Source organism: Perca fluviatilis, chromosome 7 (genome assembly GCF_010015445.1).
Source record: "Perca fluviatilis chromosome 7, GENO_Pfluv_1.0, whole genome shotgun sequence".
Taxonomy (NCBI): Eukaryota; Metazoa; Chordata; class Actinopteri; order Perciformes; family Percidae; genus Perca; species Perca fluviatilis.
Window position 1 is genome coordinate 38,251,383 of NC_053118.1, and position 10,683 is coordinate 38,262,065.

The following is a 10,683-nucleotide window of genomic DNA, read 5'->3' on the forward strand; positions in this document are numbered from 1 at the left end:
GGAGGTTCCAGTTCTGAGAAACAAAAGTCAAAATATTTTGAGGGAAAAAAAGTCAAAATAATTTCAGAACAGAAATCCATAATAGCTACTATTACTATGTTCGAGCCGAAGAGGATTTCATGAAGGTGCTTAACATTAGTTTAATGTTAATGTAAGTATCTCTTTATATATTCTGTCTGTTAACAGGATGAAACCTGCTGTGAATATAAGAACCATAAAAGAGTTTCACACGATTATATATTATGTAATAATTTAAAGTCTTTTATTTTCTCCGGGCCTCCCAAGTCTCAGATTAAAACTATGAAATGTGATCGTGTTAAATATTTATTGTTTTCATTTATTAAGAATAAAAATCACCGCTGTCTTCTAAGATGTTTCAATTGTGTTTTATTGATGATGAATAATAAATATTTTGAATTTTTTACTAAAAATATTTAGATTTTTTTGATGATGAGATCATTTCTGATTAATCTGGTCAAAATTCAAAATATTTTTTTATTTATTTGTTACAACCACAATCACACACAGTACAATGTGCAGTCAGATTCATTGTGTTGTGTAACAGTTAAGATCTTTACTGGCAGTGTCTCAGTTGTTTTAGTGAGTAACCAACTCGAGTACTCTAGCTACATAATTCAATGTGAGAACACAAATATTGAAATTACATAAAATGCCCTTTCCTTGTAGCCGTGATAAATTAGCCTGAAGCTAACGTTACCTGTTCAGGTGGAAATTAGCCAACTAGGCGTCCTTTTGGACTCTAAGCTGTCTCCATCTCCAAGTCAAAATATTAAGACTTTTTTTCTCAAATTATTTAGACTTTTTTTGCTCAAAATATTTAGTAATAGTAATATAATGACGTAGGGATTCTTCACTCATTCTGCGCAAAAACAAATGCCTTTTTTAATTTTTCTCAGGCAATAATTTATCCCGAAATGAACTCACACATATTGTCAGAGAAGCTTTAGTCTCTGATTTCAAATACATCTCCAATATCTACCTACTGTTAGAAACATGCCAGGTTTTTTTTATGTCTGGTAGATCTAGTTTGTTACACTGGACCAGTGTACACTAGTGTCCGTACTTAGTTATACCATGGTCTGGGTGAATACTTGATTCTGATTGGCTGCAGGGTGTCCATTAAAAAGTGATGTAGGACACCTACTAAAGGAGTTCGGTGAAACTGACTGTTTACTGTTCTATATGAATGCCCTACATTAAATCAATAAGGAAATGTGGATTTATTATTTCCAACTCGTCCTCTGAACACCACAGGATGGCGCTAAAACACACAGGCTTCTATCAGCTGAGCGGACTATATAAATATCTCCGGTTGCTAAGGGAGGCAAGTCGTATCTAAGATTCTTCCTAATTCCTGGTGGAGTGAACAACGTTTGCATTGCATAAAAACCTGATGGATGGGAATGATTGTTCCAGGTATTAGTCAAACCGTCAGGCGTAACCAGGGAAACGGAGTTATTGTTTGGATAAACTTTAGATTTCGATTGTAAAACTAATTAAAATATGAACTAATGTTTTAAAAATATGTTATTTGGCAAGTGACCATGGTATAAGCGGGTTAATGCCCTTCAAGGTGTCCATTGTCAGGTAGTAATGGACTTTGGGGTCGGACGGTTCACGCCACGCCGTCGTCCATTAATACCTGACAATGGACACCTCGTCGGGCATTAACCCTTACGTAAACAACACAATATTAATCCACATTAACATCCCCACTATAATATGCACTTTAAGAGAATTTCTGTTTGACTAATTGCTAATTTAACTCCCTTTTTAAAACTGACCTCACTTGTAATCTGTGTTTAATGCAATGGTAATATGTTCCAGTTTGTCATTGCTCTATACATTACAGAAGGGCTATAGTCAAGACCACCTTTGTCGAGTCCAAGATCAGGACTAGTCAAGACCGAGTCCAAAAAGGTTTGAGTCGGAGTCAAGACCGAGTCCAGGACAGAAAAAAATAATGGCCAGGATCTCCGACGATATGTGAGTCTCCATTTTAAACATCACTGCAGGTTGACTGCTTTTAGCAGCAGAGGTTGATTCCGGGCAACAATACTGTCGTGGTTGGCTCGCCGAAACTCTACTGCCGAAGTTGCTGGCTGGCTCGGCAACGTTAGCTAATGTCCAATAGCATGCGTACAGGCTAACTATAGCCAGTTAGCTTTGTGTGTAACGTAATACAAACCCACCCATCTTGTGGGAGCAAAGCTTAATATTTCATTCAATAAAAGTATGGTACAAAAAGAGCACTAACACCACAGGTCTTATGTTGACAATTAGGACACAGATATAGGAAACTCCGAAGGCAGTCATAATATTTACCTAGCAGGCTAGGCTAACGCTGTTGCGCTAACGTTAGCAAATGTCGGCGTAGCGTTAGCTAGCTGTCTAAACTTGTGAAAAGCCGAACAACATCCCCATCCAAGCTGTGTTTCACTTTCCTAAGTCAAGACCAAAAGCCATATTTGGCAAGACCAGGGGCAGAGACCGAGACAAGTCCGAGACCATAGAAAAACCGACTCAAGTCCGGTCTTGGAAGGTAGGTTGGAAGGACAGTTTTCTTTATGGCATTAGTTTTAGGTAAAGGTAGGGTGAAGCGTCTCAGGAAGGCTTGCCTAGTGGTGTGATAGTGTCTGTCACGTGTTAATGTCAAAGGTCATCATGTGACGTGGGGTGGAATTAATTTCATCATTCTATTTGCCAAATTATATATTCACAAGCAGACATCTTCTAATTAATATTACCTAATGTTGTATCTTTTCTCATAGAACTAAAATCTCTACTCATGTCACTTAGATTGTTAACCCTTGTGTTGACTTCGGGTCAAATTGACCCATTTAATATCAGAAAATATGGGACGTAGAAATAAGCACTGAAAATGAAGAAACATTTTACAATTTAAAACGTTGGAAAAAGCAAAAACAAACTGTGAAAAAAAGGTTGACCGGAAGACTGCACCAACAAAACAAGTATTAAACTTGTAGAAACTGTAGAGCTTTTTTCCCCTGAAACCTCTGCCTAACTGCAAATGCTGGAAGTTTAGCATCCACATTAAAATGGACTAACTACCACCAAAGCGCAAGGGAGGTGCAGAGAAATTACGGGAGAAAAAGATTAAGAATCTACAGGCAGATGCCTCAAAATGTGCCAAATTTCTGACATGTTTGGGGCTGTAGTAGCTGCTTCAACATCAGCATTACCTGAAGTAGTGGAAGGAGGGGAGGTGGCTGGCTACACAGAGAAGCAGAAACAGCATAATGACAGAGAAGAAGCCGAGGAGGAGGAGAGTGACCATGACAGGGCCATGGGAGAGAGTGAGGAAAAGATGGAAGAGAGAGTAGAAGACAACATGGCAAGGAGTAGGCAAATTAATAGGGACTCTCAGGAAAGGACGGAGGGTGTGGGTGTGTGTTTGTGTGTGTGTTTGTGTGTGTGTGTGTGTGTGTGTGTGTGTGCGTGTGTGATGTGCGCCTCATGTCATAACGACAACAAGCAGTTTGGCTGTAACATTAAAGTTAGTGGCTGACAGGTAACCTAACTGTTTAAGCTTACATTGAAAATGCTAGCAGTTAGCCTGTTGGGTAGCTGAAAAGTCTGTGTGATCTATAAAATCAGTGTTGATACAAGCATCAGTGTTCCTTGAATGGCTTGATTAGCTTCTCTTGTATTGGTGCTCTTTTTTCAGAGCGTATACTACTCTAAGCTTTATTGTAGCTTTTAGGAAGGGTTATGGTTATTGTATTTAGCAGACAAAGTGACAAAATATGTATCTTACAATAGTTAAAATAAACAGTAAACTGTTTTTAAAAGTTGCTAAGCTAATATTAAGCAAAATAGTAATAATAACAGCTAGAAAATTCCGCAAGAAATTTCGACAGTGTGCCTACTACTTGGTGCACATCCGAATAACACTAGCTAACAGTAAATCTGCTGTCTGACATGGCCTGTAAAGTGAGGACAACACGGCCTAAAGTAAAGAGTCTCCATGATAGGTTTGTGTGTCAGAACTTGTTGCTATGGTGATTTCTACAGTGAGGGAGTAGAGGAGGGAGGGCCAGACAGTATCTTCCATGGGTCAAACATATCCATGTAATGATAATTATACCTCTTAAGTTTGTTCTGTAATTAAAAATCCTTGGGTCCAAACGGCAAAATATTATCATTACAAGAGAGATAGAAATCTGGCGAACGCATTGATGTGGTTTTTATGTTTGTGGTGTCAAATATATGCGACACAGAGCAGGTAACACACAGGGAACCATCTGCGTCCTTCCAGATAATTTGTTTCATTGTTTCTATCAGCAGTTGGTATGAACAGAGCCAAAAGTTTAAGTCCAGTGAATTTCATGGTAACATGTCTGCGACCGGCACAAGATTTCCTACATTTTGACCAAACCTGATGTATGAAGGCGGAAAACTGTAGGGGAGAGAGCAATTTCTTTGTAAAATTTTCAGAGAATTGTACTACAGCTTCACCCTCTGTCCTCCCCTCTAACTCTCAACATTCTGTCCCCATACACACACACATTGGAAAATCTGAAACAGTCTGAAAACTAGACGATACATAAACTGTGATTTGGTAGAAACCGTGCCAGAATGCCCATTCATCCCAATAAAGGTCAAAGTCTTGTTTTCGGTTTAAACCTTTAATTATTTTTCTACATTAAAGTATGGCGATACAGTAAGGCCCCAAATAGGGGTTGGTTTGAGCTATGTTAAGCAATTTCCTCGAAGATTTCCCATTAAAGTCTATGGGAAAATTTCACGCAGTTTTTTGCCGATTTCATGAAAACCGCACGGCAAATCTCTTAGAAAAGTCATAGCACACCATTCCCGATCATTGCACACGTTTTGATGTATTTATGTGCATGTGTTGGCAACGCTCCTTGACTAGTAGCAGGACAAAAATGTGGCGGAATAAGTATGCAGGATAATAGTCATTCTGCTGATTGCTGCTATTGCAGCACATCGGCACACTGAATAATGGCAATACAATATCAAATATGAATAATAACAAAAAAATAAACAAATACCATAAATATACAAATCATAACTCAAAGAATGAATTAATTATTTAAGCGTAAGATCAACAGATAAGTCTTGAGACCGCTCTTGAAAGTTCCAAATCACACGAACGCAGAACACTGGGCAACTCATATCATATAATGCACGCATATTTTAAGAGGCCTGTCTGCAGGGAATGTGTCTGACCAATTACAGTGGGTGTCAGCTGCTGGGCCAAAAATACCAGGGCCAATCTTTTGTCCCAGTCCAGCCCTGTGTTGGATTTTAAACTCAGTCGTTTACAGAGAAAATAACAAAGGGGATAAAATGGCATCTTGTTATGCACCTGTATTCAGAGTTCTTATCTCTGACACCTTTTACACACATTCTAGGATTGTGAGATTATTACACTGAAATTTAAGGGTTTTATGACAGTTTAGTTTGATAACTTTCAGTTGATTTTAAACTAGCAAAATGAAAATTTAAGAGACTTTGAGTAAAAGTCAGAGACGTATGGAGACATCAACAAAACCTGAGGAGCCAAAAAGTATTTTACAAATAGAAATGTCATGTTTTCTGATGTAGAGGACGTTTTAACTGAGGTGTCATTTAAAATGAGGAAACAAAGTCCAAAGTCAAGGTGCCACTCCTCATCCTGGCAGGAATCAAAGCTTGATAACCCCTCCCTTTATTGTATAATGACAATAAAGCTGAACCTTGAACCTGGATCCCTTGATAAGACAGTCACACATACTGTAAGTCACAGTCAGACAGTCGTCACTGAGAGGTGAAATGGCGCAGAAAGGAGTTCAGCTGAACCGGGAAACCTTCTCTTGTTCCATCTGTCTAGATCTACTGAAGGATCCGGTGACTATTCCCTGTGGACACAGCTACTGCATGAACTGTATTAAAAGCCACTGGGATGAAGAGGATCATAAGTACAGCTACAGCTGCCCTCAGTGCAGGAAGACGTTCACACCAAGGCCTGTCCTGTTGAAAAGCACCATGTTAGCAGATTTAGTGGAGGAGCTGAGGAAGACTGGACTCCAAGCTGCTCCTGCTGATCACTGCTATGCTGGAGCTGAAGATGTGGCCTGTGATGTCTGCACTGGGAGGAAACTCAAAGCACACAAGTCCTGTCTGCAATGTCTGGCTTCTTTCTGTGAGCAACACCTTCAGCTTCATTATGAATCAGCTCCATACAAGAAACACAAGCTGGTGGAGCCGTCCAAGAAGTTCCAGGAGAACGTCTGCTCTCGTCATGATGAGGTGATGAAGATTTTCTGCCGTACTGATCAGCAGCTTATCTGTTATCTCTGCTTAATGGAGGAACATAAAGGCCACGACACAGTCTCAGCTGCAGCAGAAAGGACTGAGAGGCAGAAAAGGCTCGAGGGGAGTCGACAAAACATCCAGCGGAGAATCCAGGACAGAGAGAAAGATGTGAAGCTGCTTCAACAGGAGGTGGAGGCCATCAATCGCTCTGCTGTTAAAGCAGTGGAGGACAGCAAGAAGATTTTCACTGAGCTGATCCGTCTCATAGAGAAAAGAAGCTCTGATGTGAAGCAGCAGGTCAGATCCCAGCAGAAAAGTGAAGTGAGTCGAGTCAAAGAGCTTCAGGAGAAGCTGGAGCAGGAGATCACTGAGCTGAAGAGGAAAGACGCTGAGCTGAAGAAGCTCTCACACACAGAGGATCTCAACCAGTTTCTACACAACTACCCCTCACTGTCACCACTCAGCCAATCAGCATCCAGCATCCATATCCATCCTCTGAGCTGCTTTGAGGACGTGACAGCGGCCGTGTCAGAAGTCAGAGATAAACTACAGGACGTTCTGAGAGAGAAGTGGACAAACGTCTCACTGACAGGGACTGAAGTGGACATTATACCGATAGAACCTGATCCCAAGACCAGAGCTGGATTCTTAAAATATTCACGTGAAATCACACTGGATCCAAACACAGCACACACACATCTGGTATTATCTGAGGGGAACAGGAAAGCAACATACATGTGGGAACAAGAGTCTTATTCTCGTCACCCAGACAGATTCACTGGTTGGTATCTGCAGGTCCTGAGTAGAGAGAGTCTGACTGGACGTTGTTTCTGGGAGGTGGAGAAGAGAGGAGGAGTTCATGTAGCAGTCGCATACAAGAATATCAGCAGAGCAGGGAGGTCGCATGAATGTGGATTTGGATTCAATGACAAATCTTGGGCGTTATATTGTTACAACAACGGTTATACATCTTGGTACAACAATGTCCAAACTCCTGTCTCAGGTCCTGAGTCCTCCAGAGTAGGAGTGTACCTGGATCACAGTGCAGGTATTCTGTCCTTCTACAGCGTCTCTGAAACCATGACTCTCCTCCACAGAGTCCAGACCACATTAACTCAGCCGCTCTATGCTGGACTTCAGGTTTATGGTTGTTATGGAGACTCTGCTGAGTTGTGTAAACTGAAATAGACAGAAGTCATGTAAGGGTTAAATTCTGTGTTTTAACTCTTCGACTTATTTAGTCTCCATGTTTGTTGCTGAGAGCTGATTGATGTGACATTCTATTTTTTAATATTTTTTTGGTCCTTTTCCGCCTTTTATTTATTTTGATAGGACAGCTAGGTGAGAGAGAGGGAAGACATGCAGGAAATCGTCACAGGTCGGACTCGAACCCTGGACCTCTGACTCGAGGCTTAAACATCTCAGTATATGTGCGCCTGCTCTACCCACTGAGCCAACCTGGCCACTTTAACATTTTTTTTCAATGTTTTTGATGATTTTTATGTGTACACGTTTTTGTAGCATTTTTCTTATTTTTTTTTGCGGCATTGATTTGCTTTTCTCAACGTTTTTGTAAATTAGTTTGATGTTTTTTTGGTTGTATTGACGTTTTAGAAATGATGAGATGTTTTTTGTTTGTTGAGAAAATCATTCGGGGAGCCCCAGAAGCTCTCAATGTGCTCAGTAGAGATCTGTTATTTTACCTTTGATTGTTGAAACAGGACGATATGTTAAAAAACATCTTTACCGAAATGATCTGTAGAGATTAGCTGTTGTTTGTTATTCATGTATTTCTCCACGTTATGTATTTGCGGGACAGGAAGATGTCTGTTAAATAGCGGTGACTTGTAATCCCATGTGGGACGGGCCAAATGTTTGTTGTGACACAGAAATCAAATTGAACTAAAAGTGTATATAGTTTCTCTTCCACTGCATGGCTCTGAAGAGAGAAAGCACCAGACCTCCTTTATCCTACACACATTGTTCTCTTTGTGGACATTTGTAAAGAAATCTAGATTTACATTTATTTGTTTGGCGGACCAAATGTTATCATAATCATAATCAAAAAGTCATTCTTCTCTTTTACATAGCTGAGATTCTGGTTCTGTGTGGATGAAGTGAATGTGTTGATGAAATCATTGAACAAGAGTCTTTGAACAGACTTTATGACTGAATAAACTAACATGAACAAAGCATTTTCTTCCGGTCTTCATTCCAGGGTTTCATACAAAGCTGACGGAGAAAATGTGAAACTGATATGAGAGTATAACTGAGGTACTTTTCCTCCTGAAACACCACAAAGTACAGTGTTCATGTTTAGAGTCAGTCAGTCTCGGTCCTTTCAACTTTCCTCACTAAAACTGCTCCGTCACAGAGAAATGAGCAGAGTTTTCTATCACTTGTTCACAGCGTTTAAGTAGTGTGTGTTAAAGGAATAAAAAGAAGGTTTATCATGGCTGTACTAACCAGTCCCTCCAGAAAAACGTGATTATGCGATCGCATAATTCAACGCATAATCAGCCAAAGTCCGCATAGTGATGCGGGGGGGCCGCACTTTCACTGCATAAATTGCCGATTTCCGCGCAAAATATGCGGGGCTTGCATGATGTCATAATCCCCCTATTTTCGTTGCAAAAAAGTCCCGTAATATACAGTACAGGCCAAAAGTTTGGACACACCTTCTCATTCAATGTGTTTCTTTATTTTCATGACTATTTACATTGTAGATTCTCACTGAAGGCATCAAAACTATGAATGAACACATATGGAATTATGTACTTCACATAAAAGTGTGAAATAACTGAAAACATGTCTTATATTTTAGATTCTTCAAAGTAGCCACCCTTTGCTTTTTTTGATAACTCTGCAAACCCTTGGTGTTCTCTCAATGAGCTTCATGAGGTAGTCACCTGAAATGGTTTTACCTTCACAGGTGTGCTTTGTCAGGGTTAATTAGTGGAAGATTTTCCCTTATTAATAAAAAACAAAGGGTGGCTACTTTGAGGAATCTAAAATATAAGACATGTTTTCAGTTATTTCACACTTTTTTGTTAAGTACATAATTCCATATGTGTTCATTCATAGTTTTGATGCCTTCAATGAGAATCTACAATGTAAATAGTCATGAAAATAAAAAGGAAACGCATTGAATGAGAAGGTGTGTCCAAACTTTTGGCCTGTACTGTATTTTAGCAGAAAGTTGAAAAATTTTGCGTTTACTTCACACAAGAGCAGCCATTTTCCCCTGTTGCCATGGGAACGTTATGAAGTGACGTAATTACGCGACGTGAACATCATCAAACAGCAGGGTGTCGGTGTGTGTTTTTTTCATCAAACTGCAGTTTTTACAAATTTCATTGCATAAAATTGCATGAATATTATATAGAGCATATTCCATCAGCATTTTTTAAGAAAACATGGCGCATAATCAAGGATATTTGCCCCGCAACAATCACAAAAAAACTCTGCATCTTTCTGGAAGGATTGATTTATAACTCTTATAAATGTAAATGAGCGCTGTACACACCCAAATCAAGACTACAAATGTATAATGCTGCAATCGGTGTACCAAGACAAGTAGGGCTGGATGATTAATCAAAACCGAAATTCAGAGCCTATAACCAACGTAATTTTACCAAGTCGGTTATTTCGGTCTTTTAATCCTATTAATATTTCCACGGCCGCCCACTGTGTGTTAATGTACTTTCCCCTTAAAACATATTACGGCCGCCGCGTGTGTAGTTGTGGTGGCAAATTTTATTTTAACCATTTGTTTGATGATTGTTTTATAACGCCACAAGATTTAGCTTCTTCATGTGTAGATTCAAAAGGCTCCAAGTGAAATAGCTGGCAACCGTGAACTTTCAGCCTAGTAGAGCTTTTCCTTTAAGGAACTCCAGCTTCTCATTTGTTTTTGCTTTTAGCAGATAAAGTGAAGAAGGCCATAGAACTGTCTGAACCTTCTGCCTCCTGAGATAAACTGTTGTTTAGGCTAATGAAAAGAACAGGAGCAAAGGGGAAGGTGATCAACTTTGGCCATGCTAGAAGATACGTTTAGAGGGGTGGCTTAACAGAGGTTTTCACTATATGATGTGTGGATTTTTAGACTTTAGGTTAGAAAGACATTTTCAGTTGTGCTGCGTGTACCTTTGAAACTGTGTTTTCTCCATTTGCAAATGTAAATAAATACTCAAAGTTGGTTTAATTCTCAAACGGTCGTTATTCGTTTTCATTTTGATCATTGATATTACTAAACGCTGCTGCTTCATAGGAAAACTTCCACAACATAGTCACGTGACTGCGCCCCCTCCAGTCTGCGACACTGAAGCAACATGGAGGAGAACTCAAACACAGAGTCAACTCAGCAACACGAGCCGGAGC

General features: G+C 39.8%; 1 protein-coding gene across 1 annotated transcript; it reads left to right on the forward strand.

Annotated features, from left to right (window-relative positions):
* The first annotated feature begins 5,820 nt into the window (after positions 1 to 5,820).
* On the forward strand, positions 5,821 to 7,653 carry LOC120563002 (tripartite motif-containing protein 16-like). Its single transcript, XM_039807006.1, has one exon. It carries the CDS (start codon positions 5,821 to 5,823, stop codon positions 7,489 to 7,491), a length of 1,671 nt encoding a protein of 556 aa, XP_039662940.1. The 3' UTR covers positions 7,492 to 7,653.
* Positions 7,654 to 10,683: the final 3,030 nt, after the last annotated feature.